This window comes from Mercenaria mercenaria, chromosome 7 (genome assembly GCF_021730395.1).
Source record: "Mercenaria mercenaria strain notata chromosome 7, MADL_Memer_1, whole genome shotgun sequence".
Classification (NCBI taxonomy): domain Eukaryota; kingdom Metazoa; phylum Mollusca; class Bivalvia; order Venerida; family Veneridae; genus Mercenaria; species Mercenaria mercenaria.
Window position 1 is genome coordinate 29,477,264 of NC_069367.1, and position 21,455 is coordinate 29,498,718.

General features: G+C 35.5%; 1 protein-coding gene across 1 annotated transcript; it reads left to right on the forward strand.

The window, feature by feature from the left end:
- Nucleotides 1–2,553: 2,553 nt before the first annotated feature.
- LOC123555538 (uncharacterized) lies at nt 2,554–20,190 on the forward strand. Its single transcript, XM_045346147.2, has 2 exons — nt 2,554–2,667; nt 18,223–20,190. The coding sequence occupies exon 2, from the start codon at nt 18,223–18,225 to the stop codon at nt 19,324–19,326; it is 1,104 nt and encodes a 367-aa protein (XP_045202082.2). The 5' UTR covers nt 2,554–2,667; the 3' UTR covers nt 19,327–20,190.
- The last annotated feature ends 1,265 nt before the right edge of the window (nt 20,191–21,455 follow it).

Consider the following 21,455-nt stretch of genomic DNA (forward strand, 5'->3'; position numbering starts at 1 on the left):
CAAATGAGGTTGTTCTCGTGTATTTGCTGAAATCGGCTGCTAAAAGAGGAGTTATGGTCAGTATTGACACGGAACAGTAAATCAACTTCTGGCATGATATGCACAACCACGCAGAATAGGTCATATCAAACTGTATCTTGCCAGTTTTTTTTTTGTCAGAATTTTTAAAATGATCTCATTACACGTTGATATAAATAATTGAATGACCTCATTACAAACTGAGATAGATCAATGGATGATCCCATTACGAAATGAGATAAACAATTGAACGAAATTATTATGAATTAAGATAAATGATTGAATGATGTCATTGCTAATTACGATATATGATTTAATGATCATATTGCGAACTGAAATAAATGATTGAATGATCTCATAACGATGTGAGATAGATGACTTAATGATCCCGTTACAAACTGCATTATATGATTGAATGATCTCGTTACACATTGAGATAAGTGATTGAAAGCGGCGCATATCTTACCCAACCTTAGGAACTTAAAGGTAGAAGTATTTGCTTGGTGACACAGACGCAAGTTTTCAAATCTTATTAAAAGTCTTATCAGTTGGCGAGACCCTGATTGACTCGCGAACTATAAATAGTTCATAATATTACACCGACTGCAGTTTATCCAGTTGGCACGGGAGGTTGGGCATAAGACTATGAGTCGAAATGTCGCGAGTTCGATCCCCGGGCAAGGCCAATGTTGTCCGAAATGATTTGACAGGCGGCAGTATGTCTGGAGTCATATGGTTTCCCCATTCTTGTTGAGCAGTTGACAGTTACTCGCGGAGAACAAATCTGTACTGGCATGTAACCATTATCAAACACACTGAAAGTTAACTGACTCGCTGTAAATAATTACAATGCTATATACGCTGACATTGACCTACAGACCCAAACAGAAGAAGTCAAGAATGCTTCATTTTTATTATACATCATTGACTTCACATTAATTTCATTTTAATAACGTTGGAATAATTTAACACTTTCCTTCATATCTGTATTATTGATAAAAGCCAAGAAGCATGCAACATTCCGTTATTAAATTTATAGAGGAACATTAGAATTTCACGACTTCTGTAGGCGTTGTCAGGGTGACCATAAAATGACTGACATTGCAGTATCTTTAAATCAACACATTTGAACACGAGCTGTGGCTATTATAAAACAGATTTTGCGCTGAGAGAATGAAATTGTACACTGACTTCATATTAAACAAATGTTATAAATGCAATTTTATTCACGTATTTTTTTAGTAAGTCAATCTGTCGCTCAAAAATAGCAATTTATGTGACTGTAAAATATTAAAAGCAGTTTTAACCTAATCACATAGTACGGAAGCGTCCTGGTGCCAGCAGAGAGATTTGTAGTAAGTTCTGCGAACGAATTAATAACTCGCGTAAAACGTTTACACCAAGCAGAAGAAGAAGAAGACTCGCGTAAAACATAATAACCAATATTTTAGTTACTCATATTTACTCTTTATCAAATAAATTTACTGCTTACAATATACAAATTCGTACTTTTGACTTAGTAACTCTAGCGTACGAGTACGTTTTTCCAGCGCACGAGTTACTAACTCATATGTACGTCTATCTACTACTTGCCCATGTTTGTATTTTGCATATGATTAGTTGCATTTTTGAAGCAAACCGTCTGCTATATTTTTTCCATTGTCAAATTGCAAGTAAAAAAAAAGAAATTTTATTAGTGTTGTTTTGATATGCTTGCAAAAGATACATTTCTGGCTACAATTCCAATATTTCAAGTGCTTTTGAAAAATCCGTATTTTTCCCCTCGCTCTGGAACTCCCTGAAAATTGTTCTATAGATATTTTGTTTTAGAATGTTATAGATAATATAAATGAAAAAGGTATTATTGAACTACAATCTGACTAAAGTACATCTCCTATTACGCTACGCATAGGATCTGACAACGAGCTATTGATGGCCTCGTTCTGACAACGCTTCCGCTAGCCAATCAAAAGTTAACTTACAACATTCTGCAAGCTTTAAAAAGCCTTGGTATTTGATATCAACAATTTTTATATCGAAAGATGTCAGATAGCCGGTTAACTCAGTCGGTAGCACACTTGCTCTGTAAGCGAGAGGTCCCGGGTTCGAGCCCTGGATTAACTACAATTTTTTCTTACTCTTTGACATTCGAACAAGTTGTCTGATTGGTTCAAACAAAAATAGATTTGCGAAAATAAAAATAGCAATCTTGGAAATCCAAAATATACAGAAGACGAATGTGAATGGGTCGTTCTCAGATCTTCGTTTAGAAGATCAAGTACTTTAGTCAGATTGATTGAACTATAAAATCACTTAGTGAATTTGTTCATTCCATACACGCAATTGCAATTACTGATGTAAAGGCTAATATTCCAACACTAATAATAATACAAAAAATGTACAAAAAAAAAATCCAATCAAAGACGACACGAGTTGAGTACATGATGACATGTCACTGATTGACTTCCGTAGTGTGTGACGTGCGACATGAATATAAATACGGCAGGGCGGATCATGTTTTCTCAGTAACAGTCAGTTATATTCACAGAATTGGAGAAACATTTGTTGGCACGCAGGTGATATTCTTTGACTATTTCACGCATTTAAGACATAGTTCTACTGCAGGTGTGGTATCGGGATATTAATCAGGTACATACTTCTATTGATTTTGCAACCTAGATGATGTTAGTTTGAAACAAATTTTGTTCTAAAGTGGAGAAGTTTTATTTAAGCATAATTTTTGAAAAACTTAATTGTATCCTTATACAATAAGATAGGTTCATTTGCTTGTCTTTTTTTTATCAGACCGATTTGTAGATATTGGTTGTGTTCGAAAAATATCACTTTTGGTGACATTTCCTCGTAAAGACAAAGAATTCCAAAATGTAGATTTTAATGAAACTTTTCATAGTTAGAATTTTACATCTTTTCAATATAGCCCTATAAAATGTAAAGATTCGTCTGTTTTTCTCAATCGCGGCACTATTAGGGATTCTTGCATTGTTGTTTATTCCATTTTATTGTTTTAAATTATATATAGAGAAAAAACCTACTTATTGCAAAAGTTAGCGCAGAATGTTTAACACTTAAAACACAGGATATATACATAAAATAGATACCCTGCGACATTAATGTTACCTGTATAACGAATATCAGGCATTATTCTAGGATCTACGGATAAATGACGTAACGCCGTCAAAAGTTTTTGTTAAAATCTGCATTGTACAATATTTTATTTTTGCAAAAATGCAAATACATGTTATTTTACTGTAGACTATCATGGAAACTCGCTTGAGGGCCATTTTTTTCAAGTCATTCTAGCAAAACTCAATTAGGTTTAAAATCAAATTCTACATCGTAGAAAGATATTTATGGAAACATGCAGCACTACTTTAATGACTGCTAAAATTCAAATCACGATATTCCTTTTTTAAACAGATATAGCAGCCTCTATCAAAGAAAAAAAAAAGAAAAAAAATTAAATTGACTTTAGTGAGTTTATAAGTACGATTGAAGAGGTACGAGCTTTATTCCCACCATATTAATTTGATATTAATTATTTACTGCGTCTCTAAGGCTTTGCTAAGCATTTTTACATATTACTCAGGTAATCCATAGAAATGCGTTTTTTCGTGGTTTGTCTTATCGGTAATATGGCGACTTTTTGATAGTGGTAGGAAGATCTCTGCCCCTCCCCCATCCCCAAACCCACTTCCTTGGGCAGCTAGGTAAAATCACTGACCTTCCGTAAGCTAACTTCCTCAAATAAAGGAATTCTACACCCCAAGAGCGAGCTTTCAAAACAGGGGTTATAGTTTGATTCAAAACGGGCCAGATTTCATAGGCGATGGAACTGAATCATAAGGAGGTTAGCAAGAGTGGATAATATCTAAGCATCTGAATGATTCGCTATGGTAATCATACTATACATTCTAACACTCTCATTAAAACATGATATGAGCCGTGCCATGGGAAAACCAACATAGTGGGTTTGCGACCAGCATGGATCCAGACCAGCCTGCACATCCTCGCAGTCTGGTCAGGCTCCATGCTGTTCGCTTTTAAAGCCTATTGGAATTGGAGAAACTGTTAGCGAACAGCATGGATCCTGACCAGACTGAGCGGATGCGCAGGTTGGTCTGGATCCATGCTGGTCGCACACCCACTATGTTGGTTTTCCCATGGCACGGCTCATTTTAACCCTTTTCATGCTTGACACGTTGATTCTGCCTTTACGACCAGTGTATTACTATCATGATCAGCCTGCGCAAAAAAAAAAAGATATGCACTGTCCGCCATTCAGTCAGTATCTTTTTGATAAGCATCTACTTTAACAGTTAATCATAATCATAAATGGTACTGTCCAAACTGAAAGATGGACAAGTTCATTATAGAAAATTAGCAGGGTGTATGTTAACCTTTCATTCATCCAAGTAGTAACGAGGCTGGTGTCATGCGCCTATTTGACATCATAATTTTTTCGCGTTGTTTATCATAGAATATACAATACTTCACTCTCTTCTTCCTTTAGGCCTAACTATAGTAAAGGAACCAGCGTGGGAACCATCTGGCGGACAGGCTTTTGAACACCAATTTTTCACTTGGCATGGAAACAGAGGTCTAAATTAAAGCTAGTTTCTGTTTAAATTTCATTGTGGGTGTATTTTTGACATTTTGGTAGGAAAAATGGGAGAGCAGTTTGTATTTGGTAAAGTGAAGCTCAATTTTGGTATGAGTAGTACTTCCAGGTCACAGCAGTTTGATTTTGATGTGATTTTACAGTAAGCAAATGTGACAAGAGAAATCTCTCTAAGAAGATATATGACCCCTACTTTTCTCTTCATTTTATATCAGTTTTATCATAACTCTTTAAAATGAGATAAGGATTTGTTCACTGAAATGGGTCCAACTATGTTTGGTAGCTCTTTAAAAAATGTCAGTTTTATATAGAATATATAGGGAAAACTATTTAGTTGTTTGTGACCTCTATCATACAAAACAGCCGAGCTATGTTAGAATTATGAATATAACTATTTATATCGGTCTTCAAGTTAATGCCCATTAACTTAGAAATTTAGATTATTTTGAGATTTTTTATCAAATAAACTTAGGAATGCTATCAATGCTACCTCTTAGGTGTTTGATTAAAACACAAAATGAACTGTGCGTTAATAAAAAATGAACATATGAGCCGCACCATGAGAAAACCAACAAAGTGGGTATGCGACCAGCAAGGATCCAGACCAGGCTGCGCATCCGCGCAGTCTGGTCAGGATCCATGCTGTTCGCTTTCAAAGCCTATTACAATTAGAGAACCCGTTAGCGAACAGCATGGATCCTGACCAGACTGCGCGGATGCGCAGCCTGGTCTGTATCCTTGCTGGTCGCATACCCACTATGTTGGTTTTCTCATGGCACGGCTCATATAACATTTTATTAATTTTAAACACTTCTTATGAATATTCTTGATATTAATCTCTCTCTCTCTCTCTCTCTCTCTCTCTCTCTCTCTCTCTCTCTCTCTCTCTTTAATTACTTTTTGTGCTAATGTAGTCTAGATCTATCTCTTGCTAGCATTGTTACTATAGAGATTCCCATGACCGTTTTTTAATACGAATATTGTTGCAAGAATTATATTCACTGTGTGCAACCGGTTAAAATGGTGTGTGGTAGTAACGATAAATATGTGGTGCACATGTTTGTTCTTGAACAGCATTTAACTCAGCCTTCGATGTTATCAAGGTCGTACAACAATCAGTTCTAAGCTTATCAGACATATATAAAAAATGCCTTTGAGCGGATATCTGAAAACAAACTTAACAGAATACACGGTAAAATCGTTCTTTGTTTATATTAAAGAAAATCTTAAAAGTTTTAGAATTGTTCTTATGACATTTTGATAATGTTTACCACTTAGTTGAATGTTTTTATAAGAAAATAAAGCGGATGTGGGTAATCCCGAACAGGGGTATAATTCCGAACACATTTTTTTCCAACGGCATTTTTGTATTCTTGAAAGGCAAAAGTCTAATCCACGATTTTTACACGACTATTTTACCTCTCGTAAGTACAAACATGAAATTATTAAAAATTGTTCATATAACTTCAACATTTGGTAAACAGGAGCACAATTTCAAGAATGACAACTTTACATTGGAGCTATTTTGAGTACGGAAACATTTGAAGTACGGATTAGTACGAACGTAGTGTCAAGCTTTCAAGCTGTTTATATAAATTCTGCCAGAAATTTGATAAAAACATACCGACAGATACTTACCAAAATGATTCCTAAAAACAAACAATCGCACAAGTTACACACGATTCTTAAATATTCACGGTTGTCTACAAAATCTGAAACGACGCTGAGTTCTAAAAGGGGAGTAAACAAGAGAAGAAACGAGTACGAACATTGTTGGGGGCAGCGCATTTGGCGTTGGTAACTGATACAATAAAACTTTATATGGTTTCGATTGCATCTTTTATGCAACAAGAAGAGAATTTTATTATAGAAACAAGACGCAGATACCAGATGTCAGTCTGCGCAGAAATACATATACGTCCCCGGGAAAGCATTTCAAAAATAAAAATCGGGTATAAACAGCACGTGAATTGCCTTGTTTGCACACGATTTTTCTCCCGTCAATACATGGGCGGATCCAGTGAAAAAAGCAGTTTTTATGCAAGAACTAACATTACCAAACACCATTTCACTTTAAGCGAAGGTCTAAAAGTTTTTCTCTAAATACAACTTGTCTTTGTTTGAATTACAAAGTTTACTGAAGTTTTCTTTGTTCCTTTACAGTACATGAAGAAACTGGAAAAAGTGGTCTCTTAATAAAAGTGGTCTCTTAACAGACAGTTTATCAGGCTAGTTTGATTGTGTTTGCTACGAATCATGTGCCATATATATGAAAAATCTCTTTGTTGTTAAATTGTTTTTATCAATTTATCTGTCTTTTGAGAGCGACAATCACATAGTCTCGTAGATTTTTAAAATTCTAATTGCTTTCGAGAAAAGTGTGTACCTTTCAATGTCAATGAAATATTGATCGCTATTGAGGTCATTGTAAAACCTTAAAAGTAGATACTTAAGCTTAGAACATGGGAATGGGTGAGTCTAGTTTATACCTTATGGAATTACAGGCATGTTAATTTTGAAATGTATCTTTTCTGCCAAAGATGTGGCAAATAATTTTACAAATATTTGTATACGGTTCAAATATATTGCATTATGGCTGTTTATTGTACATGTGCGCGTGCGTGCATACATGTATGTGTGCGCGTGTGCGTTTTTTTCTTATATTAACATAAACTTTCGATTTTGTAAGAAATTTAAAGGAGCACTTATATGAAGTATGCATTTTTTCTCTGCTGTTAGGTATTTATGAATATATGTCCATCTGCTATTATTAAATACGCTCTTTAGAATTACATGTGTTTAAAATGATAACTGCAGACTTGCCTTACGTCAGACCATATTTCATAATATGCTTGTATTGACCTGGGAAAATTGGTTAGTTATCGGTTTTGGACACGATAACCTCAGCTGCATTCCTTGGACCCTACAGACGCTAGCAGGAAAATTTCTCATCCGCAAGACTACCTCCTGCTTACACATTCGTACATTTTCCCGAATAAAATCGGAAGACGGGTGGCTATATTCGACTATATTCAATTCGCACTACCTGATTATTTATTTGCATTTTCTTACTCTTAGATTATGTGGCATATATGGAACTGAGATATTGTTATCATGCTGGCCAGAGTTAGAGGCTTAAAGTTGAAGTCCTTTTTTATCAACTATGAACTATCTCCTAATTTTTTAAGGGGAAGTTTTTCCGTTTTTAAATAGCACATAAACGATAAATGATTCTAAGATTCAACCCTATTCTGAATTTTCAAATTGGAATAGATTCTAATTAACATTTTAAATGTAAATTTTTATAAGCACTGATTTGGAAGTTTTCTATTAGTCGATTAGAAAAGTTTGTTGATTAAATTGAAGAATGTGTTGTTTTCTCTCCTGAAAAAAACGAGGAAATTATTTAATTGGTGAAAAAAATACAAGAAAAAAAGTATCCTTTCCTGATGTAATTCAAATGTATTAGAATGGAAATAGATTTAAGGTATGCGTGCTTTGTTGGCAGATAAACCACGTCTTTTTCGTTTTGAACTCAAAACCGTGTTTTATTTGCTAACAAATCACCCAAAACTAAAATCTATTTCCCAAATACAAAACATGAGGAAATGTCAAGCGTAGAGTTATTGAAACACGGGTAGCGGCCTATGTCACGTGAACAAATGCAAAGTGTATGATACACATGTATTGAACACATTTGAAAACGAGATACTATCTACAAGTACCAATATTCGACATGGAGCATGTCTAGTCTGCACTCTGTAATGTTTACATGCCTTTTTGCAAAAGAATTAAAATGTGCTTTAAAAGTATTTTAAATGCTCAAGTGGTATCCGTTTGCAGCTGCCCGCGACGTACGTTATATTACCCTTGACAAAGGCTATGCTTCAGTGATCAAGTGGTAATATTGTCTTACTGCGAAACCAGGGGCCGTGAGTTCAAGTCAGCGTCTTCCTACTAAAATAAGTAAAATACAAAATTTGGAATACAGTCCATTTTATGTATGTTTTACAGCTACCACGCTGAAGAATCAAGAAAACTTCTGTATCTTTGTTACTTAATAGAAATATTAACAGCCTTCAGAAGTGCCGCCCACTTCAAACGTTTTTATGCTTATTTATAGTTACCACCTGTAACCCAAGACTTGGGTTACCGGTGGTAACTATAAATAAGCTTAAAAACGCGAGGCTGTCCTTGTTAAATACAATTTTACTTTTTTAAAACTGCTGTAAATTTCAATTATCTGTTCTTTTTTTCTTGTAGTTTCTTAACCAATTAAATAATTTCCTCTTTTTTTCAGGAGAGAAAACAACACATTCTTCAATTTAATTAACACACGTTTCTAATGCATTTACCCTCTGTAAAAACTGTCGTAAATTTCAATTATCTGTTCTTTTTGTCTTGTATTTTCTTTACCAATTAAATAATTTCCTCTTTAAGTTTTTCAGGAGAGAAAACAACACATTTTTCAATTCAATTAACAAACTTTTCAATCGACTAATAGGAAACTTCCAAATCAGTGCTTACTAAAATTTACATTTAAAATGTCAATAAGAATCCTATCCAAAAGATATTTGAAATGATCAGAGTAGGGTTGAATCTTAATATCATTTATATATTTGAAAACGGAACAACTTTTCCTTAAGAATTTAGGAGATAGTTCATAGTTGATTAAATGCCTTCAACTCTGGCCAGCAGGGTAACAATAAATGCAAATGAGATCGCCACTTCATTTTTATATAGTCGAAGATAGCCACCCACCTTCCAATTTCATCCGGGAAAATGTACTAGTCTGTAAGCAGGAGGTAGACTTGCGGATGAGAAATTTTCCCGCTTATTTCAGAATGAGCGTCGGCTGTTGTGGGGGTTGGGGGTGGGGGGTATCCAAGGAAGGCAGTTGAGGTTATCATGTCTAAAACCACAAAATTCAACGACCGGTAACTATAGTTCAATACAAGCAAGTTATGAAATATGGTCTGGGTTAAGGCAAGTCTACATATATCATTGCTAAATAATTTTAAAAGATCGTATTTAAAAAACAGAGGGACATATATTTATAAAATATACTTAAACAGTAGAGAAAAATGCATGCTTCATAAAAGTACTCATTTAAATTTGTTACACAATCGAAAGCTTATGTAAATACAAGAAAAACGCACGTTCTCACGGGCACGCACACACGCATGCACGCACACGTACAATAGTACAATAAACAGCCATAGTTCAATATATTTGAACACTATACTGATATTGTAAAAAATATTTGCAACACCTTTCAAATAGATGCAGATGAAAATTGATTAATTAAATCACTTGTCTATCTGAGTGCTTATAATTTGTTGAAAGTATTCTAGCTGTTGGCAGAAAAGATACATTTCAAAATTGACACGCCTGTAACTCTATAAGGTATAGTCGAGACTCACTCATTCCCATGTTCTACTTTTAAAGCAATATTAAGGTTTCGCAATGACCTCAATGGCGATCAATATTTCATTAACATTGACAGGTACACAATTTTCTCAAAAGCAATCAGAATCTTTAAAATCTACGAGACTGTTTGATTGTCTCTGTCTCAGTTTAACAACAAAGAGACTTATCAGATGTATGAGCCGCACCATGAGAAAACCAAAATAGTGCATTTGCGACCAGCATGGATCCAGACCAGCCTGCGCATCCGCGAAGTCTGGTCGGGATCCATGCTGTTCGCTTTCAAAGCCTATTGCAATTAGAGAAACCGTTAGCGAACAGCATGGATCCTGACCAAACTGCGCGGATGCGCTGGCTGGTCTGGATCCGTGCTGGTCGCAAATGCACTATGTTGGTTTTCTCATGGTGCGGCTCATATGGCACACGATTTATTTCATGACTTTTAAGTCCGTTAAAAGCAAACACAGTCAAACTTGCTTGAGAGACCATGTCTTTTAAGAGACCACTTTTATTAAGAGACCACTGTTTCCAATTCTTCATGTACTTTAAAGGAACAAATAGTTTTGTATTCAAAGACCAGTTGTATTCAGAGAAAAACGTTTAGCCCTTCGCTTACATTAATTTATTTTAACCTGCTTATAAAGACCACCTGTTAATAAAGACCACTTTTTGTCTCTACCAAGCATGGTCTAAATAGACAGGGTTTACTGTATGATTACATTCATGTCTTGCATACTACTGAAATTCCTCAACATGATATAAACAGGTTGCAAAATAATTTATATTGTCCAAATTCTGCAATGAATGATTTCTCTCAAAAAGACTGAAAAACAAGTTACAAAGCAAGAAATTTAACAATTTATTCTTTTAAGTAAATGGTGATTTCCAGAAAACAGTTCAATGTATCAAGTAAATTGCGTGTCTTCCAATTCAAATGACAATTCTAGGTAACAATTTGATTATCTTGATTGTCTTGAAATATTGCAGTTTCAATCATGACCTTCTTAAACTAGAGACCATCTTAACCCAGATAAACCTGATTCTCGTACTAAACAATCAAATATATCAAGAATGCCTTACATTTCATATGACAAGGCAAGTTGACAATATGTTTTATGTGCTATAAATTATGTAATTACTTTCAGTGAAAATATTTTATGTGTCTCTTGGAATGTACGATATATGTCAATATCATTAATTGGCATAAAGTTAACTTTTTCTCAAAATGTTTAACAGCCAGAGGAATATGTCAATCAATCTATGTCTATTAAGACCTTTTATAGTAATTATGTTTATTTTATGACTCGCTATATAAATCTCCGGTCAATAATTTGTGCTATTGACTGGCCTAAAGTTCATCCTCTTCAACAGTTTGGAGGACCTAAGACGAAATTAAATTTTTTTTAAAAATTCTGGTGTAAAGAAAAGCTCTTTTTGAATGGTTTGCCGGTCAATTATCAAGACTATTGCCCGGCGTCTGAAGGAAGGACCTCGGTCAATAGTCAGTAAATATGACTATTGACCGATAAGCCATCAAAATTAGATATTTTCATTATTAACATAATTCTGTTTATTTAACGACATGTTATATAAGTCTCCGGTCAATAATTTGTGCTATTGACTGGCCTATCGTTCATCACTTTCTCTTAGACACAAGTTTGCTGGTTGGAAGTTTAAGAAGAAAAAATATGAAAATGTTATTTCTGGTGTAATAAAACTCCTATCGAATGGCGTGCCGGTCAGTTACCAAGACTATTAACCGGCGTCTGAAGGAAGGACCTCGGTCAATAGTAAATAGTTATGACGAAGATCTGAAGATTTTTTTTATATTATCGTTATTATTGTCATCTTAGAATTGTTTGTACATGTCTTAGCATACTTTTTATTGTTGTCGTCGTAGAATAGTTAATACATGTCTTACTATACGTTAGCCTCATATATATGAGCCGCACCATGAGAAAACCAACATAGTGCATTTGCGACCAGCATGGATCCAGACCAGCCTGCGCATCCATGCAGTCTGGTCAGGATCCATGCTGATCGCTAACAGTTTCTCTAATTGCAATAGGTTTTGAAAGCGAACAGCATGGATTCTGACCAGACTGCGCGGATGGTCTGGATCCATGCTGGTCGCAAATGCACTATGTTGGTTTTCTGATGGCGCGGCTTATATGTCTTATGTAGAATGGCAATGCGCTTGTGTATTTTGATATCTATTCATGTTAAGAGAATGTGTAAAATTTGTACATTGATGAGATTTTAATAATAAAAACCATACTGAACAACGATCACCTTTATGAAGAAGTAAATGAATTTTCATTTTCCACTAATTATCATACCTTTATGGATATAATTATATATATATCATCTTTTCTTGTCAGATAACATGAAAGGAATGTAATTCGATAGTCAGCTATAAAACTGTAACGTGGAGAACAGCGGTAATTGGAAAGAAGCTCATTTTCCGTTTTTGTGCTATTTTGTTATTTCATTTGCGCAGCACGTGTTGAACTAGGTATTAACTGGTTTGATGGTTAATAACCGTACTATCTCATTGCCATAACGAGGACAAGCCTTTATGTCTGGGTATTAATATTCAAGCAATATACTTATTTCACAGCTAAATATAAGTGGCTTGGTGGCTAAGGTCGTTGATTTCGCATCACACGTCCCTCATCGGTTTAGGTTCGGAATGTAGAATTCTGTCGTGTGAGGAAGCCATCCATCTATGTTATGGATGGTCGGTAATTCTGCTCAGGTGCCAACCCGTGCAAGAAATAATGCCAGGAGGGGCACATGGGGTCTTCCTCCACCATGAAAGGCTATAAAGTCGCCATATGACTTATAACCGTGTTGGTGCGACGTTAAACGCAACAACAAACAAAATCTTATTAGTCTGGCTTGTAGCTACGGTTTTTACAAGTAAAGCACATGATGCTGGTGAAACGTCCTGTAGGTCAAGACTAACATGCTACACGTAGGTTTGAGAAAATATCTTGTGTACATCATGCTTTGCAATTTTACTACCAAATTTCGCCTTCTTCTTATCCTTATTTTGTTGTGCTGCCCAGTTATTTCTGTCCGACAAGTCCTCATTTTTGATAGTTTGAGAATGTGGGCAACTACTTTTGCAATATCCACCCATTTGGACTTTCAGCAAAACAAGGAAATTTTCTCCCCTTTATTTCAATTTGGTTTTATAAAAGTAAATCAACTCATGTGCCACATAGATTTCTGTACAAAAACCATGTCGCAATATCATTGTCATTGTTGAAAAATATGAGCCGCGCCATGAGAAAACCAACATAGTGCGTTTGCGACCAGCATGGATCCAGACCAGCCTGCTCATCCGCGCAGTCTGGTCAGGATCCATGCTGTTTGCTTTCAAAGCCTATTGCAATTAGAGAAACCGTTAGCGAACAGCATGGATCCTGACCAGACTTCGCGGATGCTCAGACTGGTCTGGAGCCATGTTGGTCGCAAAGCCACTATGTTGGTTTTCTCATGACGCGGCTCATATTGGAGTGAAAGGGAGATTTGGTAGTGATCTGAGTTTATGCCTTTTGCGCCCTGCACATTTGTTTAATGTAATCTGTTGACTTCTCGGGTTTCTTTAAATTTCCCTACAAAAGTTGTAAAGGAATTGTTCGGACAATTGTAAAAAGCCTTAAGTACATAAAGGGGTTCCCGTGGCCGAGTGGTTAAGGTCGCTGACTTCAAATCACTTGCCCCTCATCGATGTGGGTTCGAGCTTCGGGGCGTTGGATTCTTCATGTGAGGAAGCCATCCAGCTGGCTTACGGAAGGTCCCAGTTGCCCTCTCGTGATAAAAAATTGCACGGAGGGGCACCTGGGGATTTCCTCCACCATTTAAGCTGGAAAGGCGCCATATGACCTATAATTGTGTCGGTGCGGCGTTAAACCAAACCCCGGGGAAAAACCGGATACCAAGTAAGCTCTGTTCACTCTGGTTTAAGTATTTGTCCTGAATATCAGTTATTTGCATGAATATCTCCTTTCACTTTTTTTATATTAAAGCCATATTTAAAAGATATCTTAAAATAATAATTATTAAAAGTCGATTAAATGTTACAATATTTAAATAGAAATTAGAAACGGAAAGAGATGGTTACTATAGAAACAAGCGCATACATGCTCATTTGGTTCTAATTTTCACGAAAGAAAAATGAATTAATATAAGGTATAAAATTAGTCAAAGTCGTTTTAAAAACTGTTCTTTGTAATAAAATAGCGGTGTTATCACATTCTCGTAATAGTTGAAAATAATGTGCACACTCTGCTCGGCATTTATTTGATATTGAGGAAATTACCCTAATAATGAAATATTTCATAACAGAAATACAATATACACTTTGGTCAATATTCAAAACTATTGCCCGAGGGGCAGATGTCTATTAGTTTTGAATATTGCTCGGTAAGCCATTAATAAGTGATTTATAACATGGCATCGGAAAATAGTTTTCACATTTTTAATTTTAAGTTTTTGACTTTTTAGCTTTTTCTCATTCTTCGGGTTTAGCGCCGTTTTTAACAGTATTTCAGTTCTGTAGTGGCGGTAACTAACCATACCAGTATTGTTGTATTCTGAACCAATACTTACCCATTCCCCGCAAGTAATTGCCGACTTCCCCAAATAAAACAGAGGTGGAGGACGAATGATTTCAGACATAATGTATTTTCATCAATCGTCACTGAGAATATACGCCGGGGACCGAACCCACGACTCTAAACAATTTTGGCAAAAGCCTTTGGTACCCATCACATCAAAACATTTTCAGACAAAGGTTTATATACATACATTAAAAGACGGCCAGTTATAAGTACATGTTATTTTTTATCTGGTTATAAAAGCGTTTTGTTGCAAACACATATAACTCAAGAGGCTAGCTGTTGAAATAAAACGAAGTCATAGCAACAGTGCGTATCAAATTCTCCTATTTTTCATGCAATCTTCTCAATGAAGTATAAAATCTTTAATAAAAGCAACACTGTTAAAGAAATTTTAATTTATTATTGCAATTTTATCCTTCAAGAAACGAGTTTTTGTCACAGGTGTTTTTAAGTTTCGCAAACTAATTACCAGTGGAGACTATCTCATTTGTTTTAATATCTTCAGTTAGGGTCAACAGTTTGATTAGCATTTGATTAAATGATTTTATTCTGAGTTCATTGACTTTACGGCGATCATATCCGACCAGTAACGTCAACAACCTTGTTTATCTGCTGAAAGAGGATAGGTTTCACTGCTAAGGAGGTACTTTTCGATAAATAGATACAGATACCGCCGAACTTGTATTAATTAAGCAGCAACATGCCATAAGTAGCCAGTCAGCCAAAATGCCCAAAGCCGAGAGTGTTTTGTTATAACTTTAACTTTAATTTACCCGTGTTAACAAATGACGTCATGAGGTGTATGGACCCGTCATGACATTCGGCAATTTCCGTAAACTATTTCGGCATTTTTCGGTAATTATGGAACAAAATATTTCCGGTCATGACCGAAGAATGCCGAAATTGCGGTCGGAGGATACGTTATCGCACGAAAATTGCCGAATGTCATAACGTATCCATAGACCTCAAGAAATCACTAACCAGAGACCGCCGCCCCCTCAGTTTTCTGGTTAATGCCAGTTTGGCTATACTATGTGTTGATAATAACCCGTACATTCTCTTTTAAAGCAGCTTAAGCAAAGTGAGGTGAAAAATATACATTCTCTTTTCATGTATGAAACACAAGCTTTAAGTAAGCAAAGAGAGGTGAAAAATATTGGTCGAGAAATTCATTTAAAGTATCATGAATTCTAATATGTTATCTGATTTCAGTTTCTGTTTTATCTAGGAGGAAAAATAGCTATATATTTGTTTTCACAGGTTTTAATGTAAAAAACAAATTGCTATTAAATTTTCCGGCTTATGTTTCAAAACTAATAATCCGCACATAAAATCAAACTGTCTCTGCATTATTAACTTTTCCTTTTATAGTCATACTTTCATGTCTTATTTGCGCTTTGATATTAAGGACATATTGAAATCTGTTTTAGTTATCAATACAACCAACCATAAATGTATTGCCAGATATCATATTTGAACGGATCCTGTCTGGTTGTTTTACGATTTGTAATTACTTTAAGCTATGAAACTTATTATTCTGATAAAACTTTTTTATAAAAACAATCGTAATACATGTGACCGTAAGGAAAGACAATTCTGGCCTAACGTAGGTTGTACGATACCCTTCAGGAATCAATTTGACTTTACACATTCCCAAGCATCAGCGATTCATCATAGCCCTTTGTTTTACCTCCCACCAGATTCTATTCCTTTCATTGGTTGAGTAGTGTCACGTGGTTGCCCTCTATATTTCTATATTTGGTCAGTGGGTGATCCTACGCCGAGAATTGCAATTCAAAATTGTTTGATGTTGACCACGAAATAAACATTATTATTTTAAAAATTCAAAAAGATCCTACTACCACCTTCAGAGACCTTTCGAGAAGTAATTAAGTGGTTGATAAAATAAATCAATTATTGTGTTTATTACTGACCCTCTACGGAAATATGTAGGGTCAGTATGCTTTATGAATGGCGAGGCGAAGCCGAGGGTCAGTAGCAAACCCAATGATTTATATTATGAGACAAACCTCCGATTTATTTCTAACATTTATTTGGTGAACACAAGTGCAAATTACATTTTAACAAATTTACTTTAAGTAACTTAAAAACAACTAAGTTTATAAACTTTAAACAATAAATTGTTCCTTGAAGAAATAGTCTATTACAGGGTTGGTTAGTAAAATAGGGTTATTATAACAGTAGCTTGATCTGGGATGCAGTATTCGGCTCGAGTGGATTTTGCCAGATCGGATCTCACGAGGCGCGCAAGCGCCGAGTGTGATCCGACCTTGCAAAATCCACGAGAGCCGAATACAAAGTCCCAGATCTAGCTACTGTTATAATGACCCTTTTATTATATACCTTTACCATTTTGATTCTAGTTTTGCTCTTGAACGAAATCTTCAATGTTTATCAATATTAAATGGAACATAGTGAAGTTTTTATTTGCGCTTTTTATAGAAATGTGTCAGGTCATGCATATTAATGAAAATTGTCCGGCAGCATACAATACAGAAGGTACAATACGGAATTTAAAAGGTGCAATACGGAATTTTTGTCTGTCTGTTCATATTTAATTGTGAAATACAAGCAGATTTTTTACAGAATTTATATAGGTATATAATAAAAATGATTATTCATTCTCTGTGTTTACGTACCTATTAAAATGCTGTGGAAAATTAGCGTTAATTCAATATCATATCTAATGGCTTTTTCCCTCGTCTTTTGGCCAGATTTGCCGCGATATTTTCCGTAGTGCTTTCTTGTGATTTCATTACACTGCGAGATTTCCCGCTGCATTTTTTTGCTTTTTTGCATGGTGTTTCTAGCAGTAAAATATCTGAGATAATTTTGTATATCAAATTAAAACATGGCAACTTCGATGTCAAGTCATACATTATTTAGTACCATAATTATAAGCGCCGTGATAGATTGCTTCAATATTTGATATACGATATTTGTATTTGGCACACTCTGAATCAATCATAGGGCGCGCAAAATTCGTTAGAAGTCTATACTATATACACTCTTAATTATTCCAAGACGTGTAACCTAGCAACATGTTTTAATACGTCACGTCGATATACGTCATTTGGCATCGTACATCGCCATGAAGTTGTGTTTCACTGTTTCATCCACTCGTTTACATAAAAACCTATTAGAATTGAGATAAAATATATCAAAACCATGTTTAAATATATATATTCTATCTTTTTTTCCCCATATGACACCTTTGTCTCTCCGAAGCATTTTGAATATGGTATATTTGTAGTAATACATTCCAATATTCTGAAGAATTCATTTAATCATGTTATTACAATTATGTAGCTTGATTGCAAATAAAATTAATAGTAATTATTGTTGTCTAAAATCTCCGAATCGGTTATACGCCGCTCAGAATAGTTTACGCGGGCTACGCACTCGTGAAATTACTCCGCAGGCGTATAACCTCTCAGTCGTGTTTAAATATATTAAATCACACCAAGCTTTCTCTTTGTTTTACAGATGAATAGCAGCGAGGTAATGGACTACTTAAATACAAATGAAACTGATAACAACACAAATGCTGACATGCAAAACATAAATAATTCTGACGTCACACACTATGATAACATCACTGATTTGGACTATGAGAAATTGCCCAAAAAATGGTACTACGTTTTGGAGTCCGTTTTGCTTTCCATATGGATAATTATAGGGCTTGCCGGAAATGTCGCCGTTATTCGGGGTTCCATTAAAGCAAAGCGTTTCGCTAAACAGAATGTTTATCTATTCATCGGACTGTCCTTGAGTGATTATTTCATTTGTCTGTTAAGAGGACCAAGTCTTATTTATATAATATTTCACACAAAAAGTAGTTCGGATGCTTTCTGCGAAATATGGATGGTATCGACAATATTTTTGATTATTGCCGTTGTTACCAATATGGTCGTTGCTATAGAAAGACGCATGATTATGTACAACTTTCAGAGATATCTGAGGCTCTTTACACCCAAGCGTGTCCTTATTGGTAGCCTGGTCATGTGGTCAACTGTCACCGGAAGTTTCGTTGCAGTGTACAAAGGCATGGACTTCCGCTCAAAGCTTCGTTTCAACGAAAGATCTTGTTACCTAGGAACAGATCTGTTTCAGATGGATGAAGTTACGGCCATGGTATTTCGTATTTGCGTCGTTGTCTCATTTGGCCTCTTGCCAATTTTAGTACAAGCGGGATCCTATGTATCTTTAGTGATAAAAGTATACAAGGCGGAGCTGTTGAAACTTGACAAACTTGATGAAAAAGTCACATACACGAGAATTACCGGAATTGCTTTTGCGCGCGTTCTCGTGACAGTCACATGCTTGTTTCCTGTGCTTATATGTTTTGCAATTGGCCCGATGTATCCGGATGTGTACTACACGAATGTCAGGTTCCTTGACGACCTTATCATTCTTCAGTCTGCCATATCTCCTTTCGTATCAATGCATGACTCGGACTTCCGGGATACATTTGTTTACCGGAAGTGGAGATACTGCTCTCCATTCAAACACAGGACTAGCAGTAAGAAAGGAAGCAGACGAAGCAACTGTATTACATCAGCGGATATGAAGACATTTGGGCATAATTAAAACAATACGTAACGATCTTGCTACATACTAAAAAGAGTGAAATTTGTTAGTTATAGGGAAAGCCAAAACTTGAAAAGAAAAACAGAAAATTACTTCTGATTCATGGAATAATACTGTTATTGAATGGCTTGCCTGCCATTAGTCAAAGTTATTACATGACTCGATCAATGAATCGACGGTCCATAATTTGTGCCATATGACCAGTCTATGTTCACAAGATTAGTGGGCTAATAGGTCGAAGTCTTTTAAAATATAAGTGCAAAAAGTTATTTGTGATGTCGTGTAATGAAACATTTTTTTGAATGGCTTGCCGGTCAATAGTCAGAGTTGTTGGCCCAAGGTCTTGGAAAATACTTTTAACTATGGACTTATATGTATGCTATTTGCTCTCAGGCCAATAATTTTGACTGTTGATGGGCGAGCCATTTAATTTCTTGTATATATGGACATATCTGGGATTAAAAAATCATCAACAACACCTTTGTCTGATCTGTCTATATACTACGTAAGGACAATTAATGTACGAACAAACAAAACAATTTCCAAGATAATAAACAACAAAAAGCTTAAAAGCTTCCATAAAAAATACCCTGTTTATCAGTTCTGGTGTTTTTTAAACATGCGATAGTTTTCTCCTATTGGTAATAATCTACAAATTTGATCCTCAACTTTGAAAAATATTTACAGCGGTTTCTAACGACCTTAAAGTAAGAAAGTGTCAAGGTTACGAAGAAGTGCTTTTTGAGATAAAACAACGTTTTATGATTCGGGGATATGACTATTATTATCTCTGATTACTTGTATTTTATAGCTATAATTTAGTAAAGAATGTAAAGAGTAAACACACGGATTAAGTTTCTATAAAATACCATAAAGCGCTTGGTAAATTTGCGTTGCCATCTTTGATTTGTCGCCTTAATAAGAAAATGACCAATAGCAGCGGAAGCTTATCAGAAAACAAAGTGCTCAAGGTTAGCGATTGTGATCACACACCGTCCGTCGTACGTCCGTCTGTCCACTCTTTCTCCAAACGACTTGGTCTGGCTGTCCCTTTGGTAGTCGTCTTCAAAAGTTATTCAAATGCTTCCGCTTGGCTGCATATAGGGGTGGCCAGAACCAAGTATAGAAAAATCTTTCTGTGACATTTCCTCATAGGCTACTACTCCGATTTTGAAATAATTTCATAGACTTATTCCTTGTTTCACCCTCTACCAAGATTGTTCAAAGATTATAAAGTGTCAAAAGTCAGGGTACATAAATCCGTGACATACATCTCATGTCCGTGCCACATTGAGTTTTCCGTAATGAACTACTCAAGGGACTAAAACCCGTGAAATACGAACGTATTCGGCAAACTACGGAAATTATCGGAAAGGACTCGGCGATCTACGGAAAGTTTCCTAGGTTTCTTTATATTTGGTTTTAAGAAGAACATCGTCATTACACGTTCTGTATTAACGTCTGCTGAAGCCAGTGGGGGTATACTGGTGACCGAACCCAATGCAACAAGCCCTCAAAATGTGTACTTTTCGATATAAGATATTGGTAAATTTTCTGAGAAAAAGTTAAAATACATTGCCCTATAGCGTAATTGCGGAAACCTTAAAAGGAAAATGAATTTATCTTTTTGTAGCGCAGAATAAAAGTACTCCAGGGGTTTGAGCTCGCACAGTTAATGGTGACTGTCTCTAGGGTGAAGCAAAACTTCGGTGCTTGTAAAAGCACGATCGAAAAAAGAAGTAAAAGAAGATTTAAATAAATTGAAACAAAAACAAATTCGACCATAAAAATAACGTTTTAATGTAATAAATGCATTACGGTCCATTAAGTAAAGTAATATTGCATTATTTTATACCCGTAATGAATGATACTAATAACTATTGTCTACTGTCAAACAATAGAAGATCTAGTGCGAAAGGAGCGCAGACATTTACACGCAAGTTGAGACATTAAATACGCAAATGGAGGCTTTTGTTTGTGCAATTATTGTGTGTACTTTAAAATGAATAGCTATGATATTATAAAAAATCATCTGAGGTCAGCAGCTCAAACCTGAAGATTGCTGGTTCGAGCTCTGTCCTAGTTACAACTGCACTTTCTTATATATGACATATGTGCCACAGTTTATG